General features: G+C 31.4%; 2 protein-coding genes across 2 annotated transcripts in view; one reads left to right on the top strand and one right to left on the bottom strand.

Moving 5' to 3' along the window:
• Positions 1–3,367: 3,367 nt before the first annotated feature.
• LOC108750594 overlaps positions 3,368–25,443 on the bottom strand; it is a 22,655-nt gene continuing 579 nt past the window's right edge. The window contains exons 2-4 of the mRNA XM_018490126.1: positions 14,038–14,131; positions 12,222–12,308; positions 3,368–3,863 (exon numbers count right to left, since the gene is read on the bottom strand). Of these exons, the coding sequence (XP_018345628.1) occupies positions 3,718–3,863; positions 12,222–12,279 (204 nt within the window). The 5' untranslated portion in view covers positions 12,280–12,308; positions 14,038–14,131 and the 3' untranslated portion in view covers positions 3,368–3,717. The remainder of the gene's footprint in view (positions 3,864–12,221; positions 12,309–14,037; positions 14,132–25,443) is intronic.
• The window catches only part of LOC108750593, an 86,517-nt gene continuing 68,894 nt past the window's right edge, over positions 7,821–25,443 (top strand). The window contains exons 1-2 of the mRNA XM_018490125.1: positions 7,821–7,943; positions 8,182–8,223. Coding sequence (XP_018345627.1) covers positions 7,889–7,943; positions 8,182–8,223 — 97 coding nt within the window. The 5' untranslated portion in view covers positions 7,821–7,888. The remainder of the gene's footprint in view (positions 7,944–8,181; positions 8,224–25,443) is intronic.

Below are 25,443 nucleotides of genomic sequence, written 5' to 3'. Positions count from 1 at the left end.
GTTTCCCAAAATTGTTGGCCACGAAATATTTTTAAAATTATGTTATATTTATTTAATACACATTTTTTATACGTATAAGAACATCTAAATTTATGTATAGATAAATTTGCAATCGATCTTTAGAAGATCGTAATTTGCCTTTAATTTTTAACAGATATCTTGTTACACAGAACTCCGTGGCTTCAATTTCGTGGAGAACATGCTTTGTGGAAAAAAACCATCCCATTCTAACAGCACAATTATCTTTTACTTTATAGTAAGCTTCTCTAAAGGTCGATATCTTTTTTAAATTGAGGCTCGAGTTTAATCTCAGTTCAGAAGTACATTCTAGACTTTGGTCAAGATTCTTACGTTATATAGAATTAATCGTAGACTCTGGATTACATAGATAAGTAATCCGTTAATTACGTAGAGGTGCACAGACGAAATTATCTAATAAGAGTACAATTTACGCGATAGAGAATGTCGTTTGGACGTATTACGGCGTTCGCGAGCAAACGCCTAGCCTGAGATAAACTACGTGTTCGAAGTCGCTTTCGATCCCTGGCACTCGTTTTAACTAAAAATATTTTCTTACGACAAACACACTTCGTGATCATTCAATTGATCATGTCGTGAGTTCTCGTTGAATAATGCGATTTGCACCATGAAAGTATTTCGGTGAAAATTGCGTCTTTCAATATCGTCAGATATACTTTGTTTAAAGAAGGAGATGCTATGTGCTTTCAGGATTTCCAGTAAAATCTATAGCTTAAATCGTATTAAAGGATAGTGATTTTAAACCGTAAACTATTGGCGTTAGGAAATTAACCTTTTCCAATAAAACGTGTCACTTTAACAGTTCGCAATTTTTCTTTTAAATAATGAACATTTGTTCCGATCGATATTAATTTTCTGGAGCTGACGTCAAAATCTGCAACAGTTAACTGATATTGGATCTACGAGATTCATTTAATATACGTTAATTAAAAGGAAATTAATTAAAAGGCACTGATTAATTTTAGGAAATTTCCAGATAAGAAATTATGTAGATTATGTAAAAAAAATGAATGTGAATACTAAGTTTACTTTAATAAAATAATTCAAATTTGCAAATGCAACGTAAAGAATATAATTGAGTGGATTCAATAGATCCACGTCAGTTCCGTTAAAGAAAAAGTTATAGGAAACGTAATTGAAATTTTTAATAGCATAATTAAAATTGTTCGGAAATTACTCACGTTGCGTAGACCGTAATACGTAGAAAACATATGTTTGACGAAAATATATGACGCTTGGGATTAACGTCAGCTGCAAGAGGCGGCCCAATAATATGAAATGTTATCAAAGTATCGATCGAAGCAGGAAGGCGTGTAGGCGAACGATCTCTGAAGAAGTTAAACGATTTTTCTCCAGCTGATGGAAGTAGGAAACACGAGATTGAAACTCTATCGCGATCTACGGCATAATCGTAATCACGTTGCGCTATAAATGAATATCGAAGTTTCGGTAGATAACAAAGTTAATTAACGTAAACGATGTAAAAGAATTATCCAGCTTCAGAATTATTCAGTTCAAGATTTTATCGATCGCTTGCCAATAATGCAGAATTGCATTTAGAACCGCGTGATCAAGAGGAAGATATAAAAAAAGATGCCTTTAATAATCATTAATAATAAGATCTGACGCTCCGGATTCTATTTTACGGTACGATAAACGATCGCGTGATCCGTGAAAACGCTCGTAATACGTAATAGTCGTAAATCACCGCACTTTCATTTGGAGCAAGAATTTTCTACTTGGGAGCACTTTGATGAGACTCTTCCATTTGTCCCAAGGTAAAATGTCGGATGAGTAATGAAAACGATTCCGGGCGATATCATTCGCATTCGTGATGAGAATACTCAGGCAATTATCCGAAAGGCATCGTAGAGACGTGTGAGAAACATCTTAATCGTTTAAGACGACTTATTTCCTTCGCGTTATTTCAGCGAATAATTGGTGCACGGATTAAAATCTTTGTAGATCTTGTAAACACTTTCAGCATTGACGACTCTTGTGAAATGCATTTGCAACTGTTATTTATTATTTTATTTATCAATTATGTATACTTTGAACGAAAAATATATGATATTTGTAAAAATAATCAAATAGGGGTGCATTTTACGAAATTGAAAGATAAGGCTCTAATAAAGTTTTAATTATTAAAATTTAGGATTGTACAACTTTTGTATAGATTTTCTCGATTTTATTATGTTGTAGTTTCGATTTCGAGCAGCAATTGTTTTAATTTAAATGCAAAAAAAATCTTTTTACAGAATAAAGATAAGTTCGAAAAAAATTATAAGAATAACTTTTTCTCGGGAGTAAAAGTCATATCATTAATTTTACTTTGTCTGTATTTAATCGAGGAGCCAGTTCGCTTCCATCTTATAGATAATTGCTATTTACTTTGTGCAGTGCACTTTTAACCAGATAGTGTCAGCATCCCCTGTTGTGTCGCCTTTTAGAAACGTTTTAACAGCAGAAAGCTCTTTCGAGGACACGTACAGGCGCGAAATGAGAATAATGGTCCATTGACTATACTCTCACACGTACACTCATATCACTCTACTGTCTAGATACAAAGCTCGAGTGTGTTTAGAAGAAATCACAATTTGTTGAATGTCAGAGAGCTATTATACTTATAGTGTATCTCGCATAGTCATCGTTGCGTCGCTACAAATCCGTACTAGACTACTGTCTTCATTTTAGATAGATGCCTTTGTAGCCTTTGAGACTTTAAGGCAATGCTTTTTTCCCTCTCGTAAGAATCTTTCTTCCAGTGTGCGTAATGGTGCAAAAGTTACTCTCTCTCTCTCTCTCTTTCAGGAAATATGCCCTAGCAATAGCCCACAACGCTTGATATTGCTGAGAACGCGTCTTACGAACGAGATACTGAATGTATCCTAAAGAGAGTATTATGCCGATGATAAAACTTTACGCTCGGAGAAATATAAAATCGATTTTTTCATAGATGAATCCTATCCTGCCGCTCTTTAAATTTTAACCTTGCGCGCGATATTATTTTTCCATTTTACAGTTCTATTTCAATCTTCTGCCTACAATCTTTTTACAGAATTTTTTTTGGGTAAAAGTGAACTTTTACCCTCAAATTACTCTGAAATAAAAAAGAACAGAGTCCGGTTCTCTTCTTCTAAGATACGAGTTGAAAAAACTTTGACAATGCAAATAGAGATGTTAAAAGGTAACCCAGAATTTTTCTCATTTTTTGAAAGTTTTCTAAACAGTAAAAAAAAAAAACGGGCTGGATGAAAAAGACTCAGATTGCAGATGGACGGTTAATAATCGATCTATCCGTTCCCAGGTTTCAATTAGAAAATCCTTTTAATTCTTTCAATCTCTTTTTCGAATGTGACTTCTTTTTAAACAGACGATAGAATCGGAGATCTGTGTTATAATTCCTGGATTTCCATGATTGGAAAATCCATTTTTGCGCGCAACCTTACCAAGATACGTTAATGTAGACGAAATCGTGCATTTTTCTTTACGTTCATTCATATTCCACTGGAATTTTTCGTGCGGCTATAGGGCTTTTTCCGCGGAGAAGCGTGAGAGAATTTAGACGGTGATGTAGTAAGCCCGTGGTTTACCTCTTGACGTGGTCGGACTGAAAAGGATTCCTGGTGTCGTCGGGCTAAATGACCAGGATGCCCATGAAGGCGGTGGAAACATACGTCATGACGTATAGTACCCTTCGTGTCGTTTGCGACACTTTTCACGAGCGATATAGCAGAGCGCTATGGTGATTAAGATGGCAATGGTGATCCCCATGCCTATGCTGATCCAGATGATCTCCTCGTTTATGCCACTGTAGCCCTTTCCTGAAACGAGGCTGGATTTATTTCGCATTTCTACATGCATCTGTACACTTGAATGTCAAGTAGCATTTTATGTCCGGTTTCACCAACGTAATATTAACTTTAATCTTGGTTTAATTTACTCTTTATTTTTTTTCTCTTAAAAATTAGAGAAGGATAAACGGTAAATTAAAGTTACTCTTACATTGGTGATACTTGTTTATATTATACTGAATATCACAAAACTTTATAGAATTGATTAAAAAACGAATTACAATTACGATATTATTATTTGGAAAAAATAACTCAACAACATTATAGAATGACATTTTGATAACAACGACATAAAACCACGCGTGTATTTATAATCAATATCTAAAAGACTTTCAAGCTGAATTGACAGGCTTGCAACTGTTATTTGTAAAAGCTTTATTCCTAGAGCTTATGTATCATTTCCAATTTCCAATTTCCGTTAAAAATACAGAAACGTTGGAGTTTCATAGGAATAAAACTCGCGCAAGTCGCGTTTTTAAGTTAATAAAACTTTCGTGCCTTTAGATCTTGATTATAAATATAATTTTATTATTAAAATATATTAATTTCATAAAAACATGTACAATTTTTCTTCTTCCAATCCCATTTTACTCGATGAAGAAACTTAACGTAAATCTGCTTTATCTGGCTTTACGTTATCTATCTTTATAACTGCTATGAAAATCTAGTTTTCCGCTTGCCATAGTGAATACACCTGCTTCATTTCGAAATAAGTTCATGGAAGATAGATTTAAGAGGATTTAGGAAGTACAGCATAAACGGGATGTCCCATAATAATCATATTTTAATGTTTTATATTTTGTATGTTTGTTTCATATTTCTGATGTAATCGTTAGCTGCGATAAAGTTTTTTATAAGAAATAATTGCGCACGATAAATACAGCGCTAATTCCCATTAGCTCACTACCTTATTTGTTACATTAATATTTATTCGCTTTTACACGAGTTATGTCATTTTAATTCCTTCTGAAATTAATTAATGCCTTTTAATAAACATAAATTAAATAGGTCAACGTTAGTAACTGTATTACAGATTTTGGCGTCAGCTCCGAAAGGTTAATAGCATTTCACAGGATAATTAAATTAAAAATCCTAATATAAAAGTCGCAATAGCTTTCAAGTTGTAAAACGATCGAAATTACGATGCAATATTCCATTATCTTGTAAAGCTTGTTCCGTATAAATACACCTACATGCGTGTCACTTATTGATTTTATAACTTAAGTCATATTAAATTTTATTCCGTAATATTGATTTTTTGCCTTTAATTTATTACGCTCGCTTTGGATAATTTATAATTTTTTTATAATTTGCGTCAAAGTTTACATTTGAATTTTATTTACAATTTTATGTATCTGTATATATTGATTATGTAAGACATTGTACGATATATTTTTGTATATATTTTATGTGTATGTTATTTATTCTGATTTTTAAAATACCTTTTATATCTATACAATGTATATAAAATTATAAATAAAATTTCACGAATTATGTATCATCCGAAATGGGCTTTATATTGCAAATATCACGTACATAACAATCACTGTTATTGATAAATTGATTACTGATAGTTAATTTAACCGTTACATGTAAATTATTTAGACGTTTTATTTTGACGGAGGTTTCACTAAATAAGTAAAAATGTATCGGAAAAATATTTATTTTTCTAAATTTGCTTGCCACGCGAAAGTTTTGCTTGTTCCGTTCCGGTATGATTTTTCGTTTTCAAAATATAGCAATTTGAAAATACATGGAAAAGACATTTTATTCCATCTTACCATTGCATTATGTGGAAAGTATAATATTATGTGAGTAGAAAAGAGCACTTTCTTTCCACATAATACAGAGTAGAGAGTAGAGTACTGAGATGAAATAAAATATTTTTCCATATATTGCACGAGAAAAGAGAAAAGAGCCATTTTTAATTGCTATATCTCAAAAACGGAAAATCGTACCGAAACGAAAATGCATTTTAAATTTTGATACGTGCTACTATTTAAATATAAATACAAATTTGTTGCCAATAAAATATATACCATAACGTAATGAAAATCTTTCAAACCTGGCCTTTACATCATTTTTTCTCAAAATTGAAAACTATTAATCGAACAACGTACTCATGTTCAGCAGTAAAAATACAAGCGAAAATGATTGTTCCCATTTCAAATAAAAAAGAAAAATGATCAAATTTTCTTGCCCAATATTCTCAATCGAGAATCAATCGTTATTTTAGGCAAAACGAGGGGTGTGTGTGTGTGTGTGTGTGTATGTGTGATAATCCGAGCACGTTAAAATTATCTACATGTGATGTGAAACATATTCGGCACACAATTATTATTTCGCAAAGCTTTGAATATTTCGGTTTCGATAACAATGCGGATTTCGGATTTGTTTATGTGGCGCGTAACGGTTAAACGGCGTTAAGTTAGCTGCGTAAACAAGGTCACCGCGCTATCATTCGTGCGTCGTCACTCGAGCGAGCAGGCAGGTGCTAGGCGGTGTGCCGCGTATAATACGTCGTATTACCTCTCGAATCATAATGGTAGGAACGACAAAGCTCCAAACGCGATTATTCTGTACCAACACTTAATGAATATCAGCCGAATATGATCATTTAACTTCTGATTAACAATTAATTCGTTCGCGTATCCACATTCGCGTTGGCACGGCTTATTTGAATCTAAGCAGATATTTCGAATTATATATTATTTAGATCAATTAACGAAGCGAAATGTTTAACTAAATGTAAATCGTAAATTATCATGGTTTCGTGGTGATACTTGTGAGGTAATTGTTTCTACAATAGTTTTTCAAGACGATAATGTAATATCCGCATTGATATTGAGCGTATTGAGCTTTACGAGTTGATTCTGTATCTTGAAACGAGTCTTGAAAATGACAAAAGTGAGCGTATTTATTAGGCGTTGACCAATAAAGTTATAAATATTCTCATTTAAGGATACAGAAATCGACTGGATATAATTTGTCTATCAAGACAAAGAGCGGAATGATTACATGGAATGATTATTACATATGAATCGGATCGAGTGAGTCGAGTAATGAAAAGCTATAATACGATTATTTATTATTAATACGCACATTTCGTGAAATGCACGCGTTGATAATAAATTTATGCGTCCGGAATGCGTCGCGTGAGTTCTTGAATTTCATTTGTATATTTTTGGACGGTCTGTCGCGTTTCAATCAGTCACTAATTTGATTCGCGTCGTGTGGTATCCATGAAATTGCTAGCTTCACTCCCCAATTTGTCAGTCACGCGTCACGTTTCACGTTGGTCACGCAATGCACAGACGGCGATGGCCGTGGAAACGGAACAGATCACCTCGGAATCGAGAGCGGAGTTTAATTAGTAAATATAATCCTTTATCTGTAATACGTTATTAATACATATGTAGGTCCGTCGTTTGTATTTGGGCGGGACATTACAAGGCCTATTTCGCGAAATTTATTCGGAAATCGATCACGCGAACGATCGTCAAAGCGATCATAATCGTATTTCCGGATAATTGCATTCCGCGGATATTCGTCTTCAAGTCGTTAGCTTATTCGTTTATGTTAGAATATATCATCAGCGGAATAAATAATTGCCCTATAAAATGCTTTCATGGGCGTTACTTATTATTCAAGGCACAGAAAGTATACGAAACTGAGACTGCGTGGAACGATAGAGACGGTTAGTGGAGCTTGAAGTTGGCCTCGTCTTAGAAATCGCTTTGCCGTGCGGGATTTACCATTACGTTAATTACGTTAATTAATTCGCGAGACGCTTTATCGCGGGTGCCAAGCGCTTTTAATTCCATCCTATTGTTCTCTTCTTGCGCTATTCTTGTCGTCGAAATGTAACAAGATGATGAGCGTCGCAGACATTTAGCGTCGGGAGTGCCGTGTATAAAATGTCGCGCGATTGTCGTGATTAGTATTGCACGTGTTCGTAATTATCGTGCTCGAGAGTGTTGTGTCGTGCAGTTGTAATGCTAAAATCTGAGAGGAGGAGGAGGCATCGGGCAACGGCGGAGCAACCATCAGGTAATTTATTATTTATGTATATATATTTGTGCGGAATTAATCAATTTTTATGTCCCGAAAAGATTTCGAAATTATGATTCATAATAATTCATAATAATTCGGAAATAATATAATTTTTTATTTAATATCTTTTTTTATTTAATATTCGAAAGATGAATAAAAATTTAACGCGCGGAATAATCGTATTTTGAAATATTAATTGTTTTCAGTAATTTGGATGTTTTTTGGTATTTTACAGATCAACTTGTGTCTCGCACCTCCGCTGCTGCGCATCGTATCGGTGAGTGATAAATCATTTTTTATTTTAATCGTGAGGAAATGGATTTGTGAAAATTATAGATATTAAAATATACGAGATGTAAATAAAATAAGGACTATCAGAAAAATGATCAAAGAATTTGAGAAATTAGCTTTCATAACACTAATTAACATACATGTAAAACATTGAATTTGATAATAAGGATATTACAATAAAATATTTCACATTATTTATTTTTGTAAAATATCAAATACTTAAATTTTTAATTTGTTGCTGATTATGTTTGAAAGAGAAATTAAAAATTCATATTTTGAATATGAAAACATTACAAGTGAGTCTAATATATTTCATAAATTTATTTGCCTTGAAATGGATGGGCTATGACTAATTAAAATATTTAACCCTAAATAATGTATATATAATATTGTCTATATCGATTTATTGTGCATACAAAAATACATATGTATAAAGTTGAAACAAAACTTATTATTAGTCTGATTACTTTTTGATTACATATTCTGTTGCATTTATGGAATATTGTATGATAAATGCACAATGTTTGAAATTTAAACATGCTCCGATAGAAATAATTTTTAACTCAAGCATATAAAAAGTGATAAATAGTATTAGAGTGATCTCTGCTTTGTAAACAAAAAATGGTTTTAAATCTAGTAAAGATACATTACTATCTTTCACACTTTTTGTCAAATATTTTACAGAGTTAAGTTTTTTTAAGAAATGTATAGTTGAAAGTGTGAAGATACTATTATTTTTAGATATTTTTTTAGTATCAGAGATAGTAACTGATTGATAAAGAAAGTTTTTGTTTAAAAATACTTTTACGGTATTTTAATAATAAAGACAAAAAACTTATTTATTAATTTTTTCATAAGTATCTATATAAATAAAAAGTATTTATGTAAAATATCATAAAAGAGATTGTTAATGATATATTTAGATATCTTCCTTCTTTTTCTTTATCTGAAATAGATACTTTAAAAATAGAATTTAAGATTTGTAGCCTTTCTCTCTTCTCAGGTTTAGATATAATATTAATTGTCAAAAATTGTTTTCAATTGGCGAATGTTTAAAATTTAGGTAAAAAACGTATTCTAATTATATGGTATTCCAATTAATTTATTCAATAAACATTGTGCTAATGATTACCATTTATGCCAATTTTACCTTTTGTAGCCTATCCATTTATATTTATTGATTTTGATTTTATTTGAAAAAATAAGATGTGAGAAAGATATGAGATGTACTAAATATTTTACAGAATATAAAAAAATTTTATAGATTTAGAAATTATTTCAGTTTTATAAATTTTTATGAGTTTAAAGAGAAAAGAAAGAAAAAATTCCATTAAAATGTTTAACATTTAATTGAATTTTTATATATCACATTGAAATTAATTCTGATATTAAAAATATAATCATAGAATAAAAAAATTTATAAAGAAATATGTATAATAATTACAAAAACGTGAAATATTCATGACGTAATATTGATTATGTGGAAAGTCTGCTTTCATTTCATACTTTACGTTTCAAGAATTATCTAACTTGGCATTCTGAACTTTGTACATTTTAATGAGAAACAGAATAAAGTTTCTTTTGACTGATGATTCTGTTGATTTATGTATATTTCATTACTTTGTCACATTTTTCAATATATTTATTTCTTCAAACCAACAAAAAACTATATTAATCAAATAGTGAAATTTAAACAATATACATGCTAATTATACGAATAATTAGTACACAAGTGACGTTCGAAAAATCGCTATTCGATTTTAATCAATGATTCTGATGTGAACTATACAGATTTTTATTATTATTTGTTGAAGAAAGCAAAAAAGTCGTTATTACACCGCAAACTCGAACGGTTTCCGTTTCCGCGTAATTTAACGCTTGTTATTTGACTGTCGCTCTTAAAAGCCTTCTTTTGGGCCATTACGATAACGGCGAATTTTAAACTTTTGTTGTCGACGAATTGTAATTGCGCCAGTGTTCGAACGGTGCTTAAAACTTAAGATAACACTTGAATTCGAGGTACGCGACTTTTAATGAAATTATAGCTACTGAATGTCAGGATATTTTTTTGCTTTTTCGCGTTTTAAAACTTTTATTTGAATTCCGGTAGAATAATGTATCTTGTCCGGCGCAAATATTCTACGCTTCTCTAAATTCTAAATATCACTGTGGAAAAAATAAAATAGACAAAACTTAAAACTCGTGAGATGCTGATGATAATAAGCTAACTTTTCTTTTGAAGCTCTTTCTTTCTTCAAGGATTTCACAATCCTTGTTTTTTCGATACAGCGAAGTTGAAAAAAATCATGATTTAAAGGTAGAAAATTTTTTAGCGCGAGGACAGCTTTTTGACACGGTGATATTTAAAATTAACAATGAAGGTTGATGCATAAATGGATATACATATATAAAGAATGATGGACATTTATATGTTAAATAATACAAATGACACGATAAATTTGATAAAAATAATCAATTCTTCATTGAAGTTTACGTAAATTCAATTTCTACTTATATAATAAAAATGCTCGAGATTTTAACTTTAAAGCTATTGTGATCCTGACGTTTCCGTGAAATTTTCATTCTTATTAATTTTTATTAGAATATATATCATTAAAGCTTTGTTATTTGTGAGACATCCTAACTTTTCCTTGAATACTTCTCATTCTCTAAATTCTTTAGAGCGGAATCTCTCTTTAAAGAATGAAAATCAAGCCAGTCTCGAAAAAGAGTAGTTTAGTTTTCAATCTTTAAGAGTGAGATTAATTCTAAAAGTTTTTAGGAAGCACGTAATTGTTTCTGCATAATGTAATTGCGTATTTTGTTAAATTTCATTTTTGCGAGAAAATATCATATTTTCAACTTTAATTTTTCTATTTTGTTGATCGGTTCGAGTTGATTTGTAGAATCATTGTTTAAAGGCAATTGTTCCAATCTTCTTTGAACCTCTATATCAGTCTATGCTCACGAAAGTCGATAAGTCATCTCAAAACTATATTCCACAACTTGGAGAAAATCCAATCGCGAGTAGGTGCTCGATATTGAGGCGACATAGAGATTATTTGTAAATTAGGAGAGGATGGCCTTACTGCAGTTGGTCCAAGGTCAACATTTTCATTTTTCCACTATGTCCGGTAAACATTAGCGCAATTCTGGTTGCGTTATTGATTTTGCCAACAATTTCATATGCCGCTGCCAAAAGTGCGCCGTGTATTTGAGCATTTATGTCGGAATTCATATATCATGCGATTGAAAACGTTGTGTGACGTTATAGTGGCGTAATAGAATCAAAACTCGGTTCGCATTCGAATATTGCATATATTTGATAACGATAGATTTGAAACATTTATGTAAAAAGGTAGTAAAAAATAATTTTTCACTCTTTCTCTATATAATAATCGTGCAGAATACATTGGAATCATAATGTTTTATGTAAACAAAGCACATTGATATAATCATTACAGCCAAGCTTTTTTTTAACAAAAATAAAAGTAATATTTCAAACGATAGCCAATCATTTTGGATAAGCGATTTTGTTATATATATTATATAAAACATAATAAGAAACAATTTCAACGTGAGAAATAGTAACACATTAATACACACATTTTTTTTTTCTGCACGAAAGGACTTTAATTCGCTTTTAGAAACGAAAATAATTCGATATTAAAAAAACGAACTTATTTTTGTAATTCATAAACATAAAACAAACTATACCGAGGTTGTGAAAAATGATCTACCTATAACATCGTAGCACGGAAATAATACGCGTAGGAAGAAAAGTCCTCTCGGCGACTTATTACAGAATTACGCCACTGATTGCCAACATTATATACCACAATCATACCGAAGCAATTTTTGTAACTTATTTACATCAATACTTATAGCCTATGTAATAAATTCGCAGTCATAACATCAAAAATTGCTTTGGTGCTAATGTGGTCTTATATATACCTAATGGAATGATATCCACATCCATATTACCATTGTAGTGAGAGCTATATATCCCAACTTTACCCGCGACTCGTCCACCACCCGGCATGTTTATAGTTTTTCTTCACGGTTTGTCACCTGAAAGAGAAATTTTCCGACTTTATTGTGGGCAGAGCCTTAAAACTCAAGTTCTAATGCACAATTGGAAAGCACAGGCAATAAGAACAAGGAATAACAGATTTTTGAAATTGTATATTCTGATACACATGATTTCTAATAGCTAGAAATTTGTTTTTCCCCTGTTCCTATATATTACCTGTGTTTTTCAATTGTGTGTCTCAGACTTAAAGACTACAAGCATGATAATATTTCCCCTTTCTTCTTCTTTATACTTCCACATTTCTTTAGCATCTTTTCCTTATTATAAATCTTATTATCTTCTTCACAAACATAATACGATTTCTTTACATTTTTCATCATCAGTTTATTAATATATGAACTGCCAAAGCATAAATTCTGTTTCTCAGTGTTTATTAAGTTAATTAAATTAAGAACATTGAAATGCTCTCCATGCTTTAATACAGATTCTATATCATTTATAATATTCAATTAATTAATTAATATTTAATTAATTAGTTACATGATTCATTTTTCTAAAAGGTCTTATAAATAATGTAACTCCTTGAAGTTTAAATTTTTCAAAATTTTATATTCTATAAATTGAAATGGAAAATATTCTCTACGTTAAATATTACGACGTATCTCGTAGAAATTGCATACTTATGTGCAACTATAACTATTCTAACTACAAGAATACATAGAAATGACAGTAACTGTATCCATATAATATTTTAAAGCTCCAATTTTATCGACAACAATACATTTATTAAATATTCGTCTCGCATACTTCGGCGCCATTGAGCTTCATTTTGATGGAGGAAACGAGCGGAAGTCACGAAGTGACGAGTTTCGGAGAGAAGAATTTTTACGAGTTGGTTTTTTTTCTGTTATTTAATATCGAATTTTTCCGACTGAAGAAATTACGATCTTTTCAATTGGTATACATCATTATAATATTATTTGAAGACAATTCTAGTTATATGTATAAATATATGCATTCTGTATCGAAGAGAAGAATTTACTATTTTATTATAAATTTAGGTCAAATTTTTTACTATAAATGTAAATATAATAACTTAAAATATAATATAAATAATAATGACAATTGCTTGATTTTTCTCTAAAATAACAAGAAGAAAAATTAATACATTTATTTAATAAATGTAATACACGTATCTTCGAAGTTTCTCCTTCCAAATATTTTGGAAGCGGTTATAAAATCAAGTTATTTATGATTTGTAAAAAATATTTCTTATTATGTAAAAAATGTGTATCTGTACACCCTATTTTTAATTAATTGCATATTTAGACGATTACACAGAGATAAATTAGAAATAATAAATTCTTCTAAATCTGATATTTTCATTTTTCTTTATTTATTGCTTACGACCGTTTTATTTATCTCTACTCAAGAGAGAAATATATTGAAGAACGTGCATTTGCATAGATTATTTTTTATTGTCTTTTTTCCGCGACTGGTTGATGCCATCATACGCACAAAAATATGAAGGGATATAAATCAAGGACGAAGAGATTTCCTGATTTCTTTTGAAATTTCTGATATTTTCGACTTCTTCACTGTGTTGCTAAAAGGTTCTTTTCAAAATGGCAAAATTGCGGTCCTGAAGCGTCAGCGTCGATCAAAGAATTTGCTTGTTAGCCGATAAAAGTGAGTTTGCTATGTGGGAGGAAGCAAGGGGTTCGTCATCCTCGTGTTTTTCATACGAAAGCATTGCTGTGTAAGTACCTCAAAGATTCGGAAACAGGGTACCTTACGCGCATCTCTTCCACTCCGCCTAATCGCCAAACATTTTCTCTCTCGCGATCCGTATTCGGCCAAGCTGAAAAAACAATTATTATATATTACAATAATACTTCATATAATAATTAATTATTATTATGTAATAATTTTGATTATTTAATTTATCTTACTATATATATTATTTTTATTATATTAATATTTATAATTTTTGTGACATTCTTATATGTTACTGCGAGCAAAAAAATAAAAATTTGCAGTCTGTAGCTTTTTAACTAATAAAATTAAAAAGTCTCCGAGGTTAAGTGTTTATAGAATTGTGTGGAAGTTTTACTTCAATATTAATTTTGAATTTGCTTTTTGAATTGAAAAAGAAAGGCGACATAACAGTGAGAATTATAACAATATTTAGATAAAACATAATTATTATTCTGGTGCTTCTATTGTATAATGCGCTTATTATTATGCAACGGTTGCATTATATCATTTTAATTAATATTTATGTGTGTATGTATAATTAATTGCCTTATGTATATGCAAATGTATACGTATCTGTAAATGTAACATTTGAATGATAAATTATAACTTTTTATTACATAAAAGAGCATGTCACACATAAAAGTTCTTTATTATATTAATATAATGGAAGAGAGAAAGAGAACAAGTTTGAGAAGATGGTACTTATATATGTGACTCTACATTTTGCTTTTGTATAAAATTAGAATCCTCAATTATAATTGTAAACATTTTTTCTTTTATTTATAATAAAATTTATCACCTTTCTGATCTAAAGAGTGAAAAATAAAGCGGAAGATGTGATCAAGCGTTCTAACACAATCTCGTGTTCTTTCAAGCCGAACACTTCTTTAAGCTCGCTAAAAGCTGCTTCACGGAGCAAAAAGATTATTGTTGATGATTCCTCGATTTGTGATCCTTATGATACGAGATTCTGTGAACACTCGCAGAGGCAGACTTTTTTATTTTGTCAGTTGAAAATCTAGATCGTAGAAACTTTTATCTTCTTCCTCGCAGCAACATATAGAAAATTACAAGAATTATACATAGATATTGATATAAAAAAATAATACATATGTAAAGCAATATAAAAACTATAACCAAAATAAATACATAATAGTAATTAAAATATTTATGATTAAATAATAGATAGTCTTCGCAATTCGGCCCTAAATTCGTTTTAGGAATTATTTAATAATAGAAATATTTATATAAACATACAATAAAAGAGAACCTCTTTTCGGAATACAGACTTTCTTCACGGTTCTACAAATTTTAGTGAAGAAAATTCATACGGAAACTGCAATTATCTACGTGGGTCGGCTGAAAAGTAATGTCGTTTGTAAACGAAAAGAGATTCTAATGAAACAAAAAAGGCATAAAAGTGCATTTTATTGGCTATAAGAATGTACTTTTCAAATGGTAGTCACCATTTTCATCTAAACATTTCTCCCAACGGTGAATCAGTTTCCTCATCCGATCAATAAAGAAATAAATTCCGATGGTATTTTCTTGATTCACGACTTCATTATGTTCTTCGGTTCGTCATCCGAAAAATGAATTCTAGTAACCCTCATCGTCATTTACAAATCGTTTATAGTGATGAAACTGTTGATTGAGGTACTGTGAATGCTGTGTGTGCAATAAATTTTCGTGCGCCGGGAACTGACGGGTTTAATGTCCTGCGATATTTATTTTTCTCTATATTTTAAAGAGGGGACCTTATAAGGGCATTTATTTTATCATAGATAATGAAGTGAAGGACGCAGTGAAGTCGTGGATCTCTAGGAAAGACCGTCGGAATTCTCTCTGACTGAATGAGAAAACTGGTTTACCGTTGGGAGAAATGTGTAGCTATAAATAGTAACTACGTTGAAAAATAATGGTATGTTCCTGTAGTCAATAAAATACACTTTCATGTTTTTTTTTTCGTTTTATTCGAGTATCTCTTGCTGTATGTGGGCGTTTCCAAGTTACGTGCCACTGTCCATTCCTTTTCAACCGACACGCGTATTCTCAATACCTATAAATATCGACAGTCTGAAAATAGCTAAGAAAAAAAAAACAACACAATATTTTCTAATCTTCTACACTTCTTATTTATAGCGATAAATTTTTTTAAGAGCTTTTTGCAAATTATTTTTAATTTCGTTTGGAATTAGATATTTCTAACGTTTAACTAGCACAAACATCTCCGGTATTTCGGCTTCAAATTCTAGAATCCGAGATTCGCTTCGAAACGGCTGTGCTATTCCAGAATTCAAGTTTCGGCGAACATGCTCCTGAATTCAAAGCGCTCTTTTGCGTTAAATATGTAACTTTGCGTGCTCGAGCCTCGAAATCTGATGACATCGCAGTGCGATTATTCCCGGGACGCTTCTTAATAACGCTCTTCGCTTAAGTGAGATCAACAAGTTAGTTTCGTTACACGTCGCGTACACGCTTCGTTCTCACACGCGCTCAAGAGTGGTTCATTGTTTTGCACAATTAAAATGAGTCCCGTCGGCACACCAGACCGGTATTCACGAGCTGTCCGACTAGGAACATGTAGGGATAGAAAGCTTTTGTCTTGTAGAGAGCGTTTTGTGCGATGACCACTACTATCGTTGAACAAGCAGTGGATGCTGCGTGCTGCAGCTCCATATATCCGGTGTCTGGTGTCACGCTTCGACACGTTTGCAATTAGGCGCAATGACATCCGCGTGTTCGTGGTTTATTAATTAATGATGGCGGTATTGTTTCTGGAAAGTGCGGTGCGGATTTAGCGGTGCGGTCGGCCGCGACGAATTTGCGAGTCTCTGCGACAGCATCGGAAATTGCATCGAACGTGGACACTGTTATCGCTTGACGTACACGAGTGACTCAAGTTCACATGTTTGATTGTCTGTGAATATTAATAGTAGAGTCGTGGAAACGTTTACGTTCTATTGAGCGAGAAATTATCAACAAGATCAGATATGGTCCAACGTTATACGAGCTAGGACTTGCGAATTTATAATTTCAGAGATTGGGGGAAAAATTATATTACATATGTTATTATGGTTACACTTACATTGCATTTATTTTATTAAATATTATGAAAATTGTTTTAATGAAATTTTTCATATTCTTAACTTTATTGTTTTTAGTAATATTTTTTAATTATTCTTTTATCTTTGTAAGTCTTATTAGCATTTATTAGACAAGTATCTTTTGCTCGGAGCTATTCCAAGTTTGATTATTATTTTGTGCTTAATGCAAAGTTAGTTATTGAAACAGCGACCGCTCTAATTAGCAAAATTAGTGAAACTCCATTGCTTGAGGCTACAACTAGTTTCTGCATCTGCGGAGTTTGTACGTAGCTTACCGCAACGAGGTGATAAGAAATTGTAATATTTTGATTCCGGAAAATGGAGACAGTACCGCTTGTAATTGTATTGCACAAAACAGCTATAATGTTTCGTTGAATATTTTCCACCATATCGCATCATGTATGCTCTTAAAACTATGTTAACGATTGCGCATAAATGGAGATCTTGTATTAAATTTTTCGCTTATTATTCCGTTTACAAAAGAGACATTTTCGTAAGCGGACAGTATTCGCTAACTATCCACTTGCAAATGTCGAAACGCAACATTTAATATCATTCCAAGAATAAATATATATGTTAATTAACAACTTAAAGGGAAAACATGTTTTTGAAGTTTAAACGAACTCGATTAACTCAAACTGCATTTCTCTTTGTGTGTCAAAGCATTTGCCCTGAATTTCTTTTGTATCTTGGCTACTGTTATCAAAGGTTTCAGTAACTATAACGTTGTTATCACTAAGTTCTGTTACATTTATCCTTTGCAATTATTGCTTTATACATACAGCTGCATTTTACGTTGGACTTTAATTATAATTGCATAAGTTTCAAAATGAATTTGTACAATTTTATATAATTGAAGAGCCGTTTGAATATCGTTTCCATATAGTGTTCGTAGAGTTAACAAATTGCTCTTCTTAACCCCTTTATTCCTATGGCATTAAATGGCATTTATTGTTGTATAAATGTCAGATGTATGAAGTCACACGGTACTTAATTATTCACACTGTTATATCTTTAAATAAATAATGTTTGCAAAAGACGAGTATATAATAAACAGCATGACAGCGTTACATTTTTTTAGGACAATTTTACAGTTGTTCTGTTTTTAATTATGCGGCGGTGTACAGCTTATAAGTATTTTCTAAGCATTTTGAGAATACTATTAAGATAGAGACGGCGAGAGTCTTTGTTTCTGCAAAGACACACGTTGTTTGTAAGTGAAGTTACGCAGTTGTCTTGACGCGACGGAGGATGAAAGCTTTTGTTTGCCGCTTGCTGCGTGCCCTCTCTAATGCAATCGACAAAGCGCCTGGTGTTATTGTTCCTCTCGTCAGCATCATTGTCATTGATGAACGGCGTTGTTATTCACAATTCCCATTAGCATGCACTATATCTGCTTCTGCGCGATTGACTCTACTGAGTGCGATTACTTCACCGAAACTCCGCGATTTTGCGTCGCGTTAATTTACGCTTAATTCTCTAGTAAACTGAAGTAATTTTGTAAAATTGAATTGAAAAGTTCATTCTATTTTAGAATAAAATTATAACATTTTTAGAAAAATCAATTAAGATTTCGTATTTGTTTGAAAACATATGTTATAAAATATATGCGAAAGTAAAATTTAATACGTAATAAAAATTACTTCTTCAATACGTAATAAAAAAACATTGTTTGAAATACACAAGATAAAAAATAGAATTTTAATCAAAATCAGCAAGCAAAAAAGGGCAAATAAAATATTGAGCATTGTTTTTCATGCTAACTTTCATTGCTCTTTTTTACTTGTTGATTTAAAAATTTTTAAAGTTCGTTTTTATTTGCAAATTTTAGAATTTTTATATCAGAATATCTCACATTTTTTGTACGTTTTATTTCAAATAAGACAAAACAAATAAGATGTTTTTATTTATTCATTTTAATGTAGAATTGTAGAGGAAAGAAAACTATTATGGAATAAGTGGGGATTATGGAATATCGCGCAATTTGTTTTGTTTTGTATTTGCGCTTTATTTTGGCAGCAATCGTCAAAATTACTTTTTCACAGTCTGTTTAGATATTATAACCTAGCCACTAGTCGTTAATGTTTATCGTAGAACTGTGCTGCCATAAAAGCTGTATTTCGCAAGTAGCAAACAGTTTCATAGTTGTGTATTCTGTATGTAATTTTGAGAAAAATATATTGATATTAATTTCACATAGTGCAGCTTGGAGGCTTGGATGTGGTTTTCAAATGACGTAATTGATTGAATTGAATTTGACGAAACATGCATGCATGTATCTGATGTGTAAAAGTTATAATATATACCAGTTAGTGGTTATGTCACATCTCTCCTCCTATTTCATAACCGCAATATATTTTTTTCTTTAGTTTTTTGTAAACTATGCTTATTCTGTATACCGGAAGAACTTTTAACTTATAATATAATTAGTATCATCTTATAGTTAACAAACTTCCATAAGTAGTTACATAAATACGTTAATTGAGTTAGTAATATTCATGACACATGAATATTACTGAGTTATTTCAATAAAACAAATTAGTAATTTATAACCCTTTCCTTCTTTCTATCTTTCAATTAGTCATAAAATTTAGTTTTGGATTTTATGACTAATCTCTAAAGGCAGCAGGTGTACATTATTAGAAGTTTAATTAAACGTCGTCTAGTTTTATTCTACGTTTGTTTCGAATAAATACAACTATTCGATTAAATAATAGAATAAATAAGGAGTCGTTGTTAAAAGGAAATGTGGCTCAATTAATTGCAATCGTTATCACAGATTGTCTGATTCTGTAAATTATCCAAAACAATCTGAAACGATCTTTCAAAATTTAATTTGCGGACTATTATGCAAATTTCATAACTCTAGTTAATTAATTCTTTTACGGAGACAGAAAGTTGAAAAATTCCTTCGTTATAGAGATTACGTCATGTTTTTATTTCCTTCGTAATTAGATTGAACATAAATATATATTTACCATTTGTATCTAGAGCATACTAAATATTTTATGATAATATAAGCCAAGCGGACAAACGAAAATGTAATTGGGTTAATAAAGTTATGTTTAATCTCTCAGTAGATAACCGGGAATACCACCAGGTAGTTACGATGCATGTTTAGATGTGACTCAGTGTGCATAAACAAGATTTGCAAATACTCTCGAAGCACGTATTTAAAGTTTTGTATTCAAGTGTATAACTTCTCTTTTGCTATCACAAAGGCACGGTTTATAAGGTGTAACTATTATTTTGCGATTAAACTTTGAAAATATCGACAAATTTATGCTTGAGATGTTAAATATCAAATTCATAAAGTCTTTTGAAAGTATGGCAACGTTGAGAGAGAATTAGCATGATCTACACAAAGAGGAGTAATGATGATCTTGATATGCATGGCGTATTCTGGAAATTGTCCTGGCTTTTTATGAGTTTCAAGACAATCTTACTTTAATAAGCTAAATCAAAACTGTTGAAGATATTAAATTGTCAGCATTATCAATTGTAATAATGACATGACATAGCAATTGGAAAATTTCTATGTTTATACTTTATAAACATCGATCTCTATCTAACTCATATTTTTTTTCTGGAAATGAATTAATTCTCTCGTACTTTTATATGCTAAAAAGGTCACATGTTGTCGAGATTTGATCGTAATTATGGCGTAATTGGAAAATTTCCGTTTATATCAGCCTTCATATTTCTTTTGGAGTTGAATTAGCAGTAATTCTCTCAATACTATCATCTATGTTGGACTATTAACGCGGACTACATATACCTACATATACTGATAAAAACTTTTTCCAATACGGTGTTAGTCGTATATATATAAGTGCTATTCGTGGTGTATGCAGAAACCTCAATAATTCGATTCATTTTTACATGGACCTGTTCTGAAACTTCAATGGTTCATGTGCTGGTTTCGCGAATATGTGATATCAAAACCCCAGCGGTATCACGAAATTCGTTGCAAAAACTTCGACAAAGAGCTGTAATTTTGCTTGACTGAGAAATTTTTGTGATCAGAATTTATTTTATGTCGTGCTAATACATATTTACTTCAATTTCTAGTTCGATTCGTAGATCGATTTATTGATTTATTATTTCTTTTTTGCAGCCGAAAAATCAATATATATCTTTTATATATATTTTGTTTATGTCATTAAAATGCAATGAAATTTAATTTCGATTACGCGATGAAATTGAAATGTCATAGGTAAATTCCAGGTTATTTTGTAGTATATGCGAAGAAAAGATGAATAAACTGTCACACAGGACTGATATTATTTAAAATTTAGAAAATGTAAGATTTACGATAAAATTGAAGCATGTCTAGCATGACACAGTTTTTAATCTCAAATATGTCATTTTATCAGAAGCAAACTGAAATTAAATAACATTATCTGATGTTATTTAATAAATTCTACTACGTAAATGCATTGCGATTAAAATAATAAGTATCCTGCTAAAGTTGTCCGTGCCGTCAAAAAGTCATCTCAGTTAACATTAGGAAAGTTGATAATAAAGTTAGAAACCAGAATATATTAATTATTTTTTGTGTAGATATATCAGCAAGTTTCGAAACATTCATACGCTCGTATAAAACTTATTTGAAAGCATAAATGATTCGCAATAAAGGTCGAGTGACATCATGAAAGAAATTTGAAACAGCGCGTTATTACTTCTAGAAATGTTGAAATTCCTTAAAGAGTAATTATTCGAAACAATGAGAAACTCTTGACGTCAGAAGTCTGTTTACATATTTTCAGTAATTACCTCGTCGGGCGACAGCCACGCCCTGTTGACCTTTAATAATTCCCTTTCCTTTTTCGCGAAATATTTATTTTTATCGACGCACCAGAAGGGGAAAGTTTTACCCGGCCGATGTTGGGTTAAAAATAGTCCAACGTGGCGTCGCTTACGGCGGGTAAGGCTGAATCCACGGATTTGGACAGATCGATGGAAATTCAGAAACGAGGCGTTGTCTCTCTGAGCTCCGAGCAGACAACTTTACCGTGAATACATGTGATGTTATAAGTTGAAATTGTAGGCATATCGTTGGTTGATACCGACGAGTCGATCAACCGAGTCGGAAATTCGTCGGAAACACGACGAATTACTCTTCATTTCTCTGCCCATCCATTCCTGCTATTTGCGCGTACTACACTCTCATTAAACAGTTCCACGAGTAACTAACTTGACGATTTTCAAATGCTCACTGATTCGTATTCTTTCACTTCGATGAATCAAATTTAATTGATTTTATAAAATAAAACTATTTAACTGATTTCCATAAAGCTCCGTGTTATCAAAGATAGAATTATTTATTTGCTAATAAAACGAAGTATTATCATTTTCAAATCTATAATAGAATTTTTATCAAAGAAATTTCAAATCTAGAATTATATAACTATGAAAAATTTCTTATTATGAAAATTATATTTCATTAATATTTTTTAAATCATACTTTTTATTTTTTAGTTATCTATATAATAATTTTTATAAAATAATGTTATGGAAAGAAATTTATGTAATGGAAAAACCTAAAATATTTTCAAAATTATTTATTCAACATACATTGAATTCTGAAATTCCGGATGTGACATGGCTTGCTATAAATGTCAGCTTGTCAGAATAATCGCTATCGTCTCTGGGGTGACATTCCACGCTCTTTCCGGCTCTCTTTTTCTGGAGTGTTTGAACAGTCTTAATAGGGTAAAATGACGATGTCGTCTATTAGCCTCAAGGTAATCAAGTAAAGTCTTAATCACAAATTTTACTTATTTTGTCGTTTCAAAATTATAATTTATCTAAAAATTTCTTGCTGTAAAAATCATTTTATTAAACACCGTTATCGAATTGTTAACAAGCTTCCCTTAAGATGTGTGTGATAAAAAGTGTTCAAATGTGCTCAATAATGAAAATACACATAATTCACAAAAAATCATTGATTAATATTGTACTTATTGATAATTCGTCGATTATAAATAACTTTTGAATCTATCAACACAACAACTTCGATAGGGGATGATTGATCGTTTTTGTTATGAGAGGACATATGTAAAATATCGATGACATATTGAAAAATTGGCTTGAGCATGATTTTCATTTCTGGAAGATAATGAGAAACGAAGTCGAAATCACGTTAAGAGGATATCTCTTGATCATTGAAAAGAAGTCAAGCTTCCGTCAGATAGATCAATTCATCTTTGATCCGATAGAGGATGAACTGCATTCGCGCCAAGTGGATCGTCCCACTACTCGGTCGTACAAGAGCTTGGCGACTGTGCGCCAAGTAGATCGCGTCGTTTTAGTCAGACAAAGAGAGTACATATATCACGCAGTAGTAGTACGCGCTTTTAATCAAACCTCTTAGCGAAGACTGCATTTTAAAGTGTCATTGTAGATACAATGGTTATTGATCAAATAGATAAAATACATGAATCTATAAATTTGACTTTTAAGAAAGATTTTGATTGATTGTGACTCAAATAATTGTTTTCAGATGCAAAATTTTCGTAACTCGTTAATACTGTCCTTTTCTTGCCGCATTATATGATCTATTTCATGAAATTTCTTTGCGGATTAAAATAATGTACAAATGATGTTCTGGAATGGCTCACAGTCCGCTTTGAATTTCATTATCATTCACAATTTTTATAATTTATAAGACGATTTTCGTAATTGTGCATTCCGCTTGTGGATGTAATTGAAATTTAATATTTATGCGCCAGCATAAAGAAGGATGTCAGCAACAGAAAAATCAGCACATGAAAGTTGAAATTAATCTTGCAGTTTCATTTGTTTCGCTTTGTGATAAAACAATACCGCGGTTGCCATATAATTCTGATTGTCGGAATTATCACGTATTTTAATTCATGTTCTGTCTCACGGATAAAATATGCATATCCTCCATTGGATTTTAGTATGCTCTCATATATCTCATTCTATGACTCAAGATGAAACATCAAATTGTTACGATTTCATTCCGTAACAGTTGACGTATTTTCTTCCCTTATTTCTTTCTTCGTCGTAATTTTAATTTTAGGTTCGTATTTGCAAGTTATTTTTATTTAATACTATATATTTTGCTAGGCACTGCTATCTATATATTTTTATAGTCTGCTATATTTAGGAAATTAATAATATATAGATGAACTAGATGAGAGACAAGGACTTAGAATCACGCCCTCACATCACATTATCGGGCCAGACTCGCGGGTGAAGTGATCCATATCTTGGCTGCTTCTCTTGTATAAGCCCCGTTTATCAGGTAGATACTTGGCGAGTCAAGTCACAAGACGATCATCGAGTTTCCTAACACGTCAAAACATGGCACAGTCGGGTATACGCGTAGTATATAGTGCTTCAACTAAAATATATAGCCCTTATCTACTATTGTCACAAAGATGAAGATTGTTTCTTATATGTATATATGTAGAGAGAAGAGGCCGATTTCAGAATAATAAAAGATTGAAAAACTAATTTTATATATCAATCACATGCCGAATAAAATGAATTATTGTATTCCGATGTATTTTTCTCGTTTTGTTATATTAGCTATTAATGGACGTGAATAATTAATTTATAATCATTTTCAATTACGTTTTACATTACACTAATAAGGAGAAGCAAGGAGAGAAATAACCGTTTTTGCTCGTTTATATAGACCTTAGTTTTTCCAATTAATGTCATTTACAACACGAGCTACGTCATTATTTTATTATATTACTTTACATATCGTTAACATTCTACCACAGTCCTTAGCGTAGATCGTGCTGTAAAATAATTTCTAACGTCCCATATAGACAATAAAAACATTCGAATTTGAAGTATTTAATCTTGTTCATAATCAGAACATTCATGTCACGTAAAATTATTTCACGTGACCTGAGTTTTAGAATTTTCTCTCTATTGTATAGCGAGAGAAATATTGCTAGCGTCAATAATGGATCACAGCAGCAGTAAGGTAGCACTGAGGAAATTTTACATAAATGTAAATATCTTTGTTAGTACAATCAATCCAAATATTTATACATAAAAGCGATTATTATAATTTCACATTTAATATTATTAAAGCCTTCTTATCTCGCTTTAAGTCTTTTACTATTTGGCGATTCTATTAAATAAAAAGTTTATAACTAGAACTAATGAATTAGGTGTTGCAATGTAAGATTTAGAAATCTATTAAATCAATCTTTTTACGAAATCCGATATCGATAGTTTCAATGACCTCATATGAACCGGCAGCGTGACCCGGGAATACCTGGGAATACCTCTCACGGCGCGGCGTAGTGTATGCGAATAA

Source organism: Trachymyrmex septentrionalis, unplaced genomic scaffold (assembly GCF_001594115.1).
Source record: "Trachymyrmex septentrionalis isolate Tsep2-gDNA-1 unplaced genomic scaffold, Tsep1.0 scaffold37, whole genome shotgun sequence".
NCBI classification, from domain to species: Eukaryota; Metazoa; Arthropoda; class Insecta; order Hymenoptera; family Formicidae; genus Trachymyrmex; species Trachymyrmex septentrionalis.
Note: the sequence above shows the minus strand (reverse complement) of the source record. Positions and strands in the feature narration are given on the sequence as shown.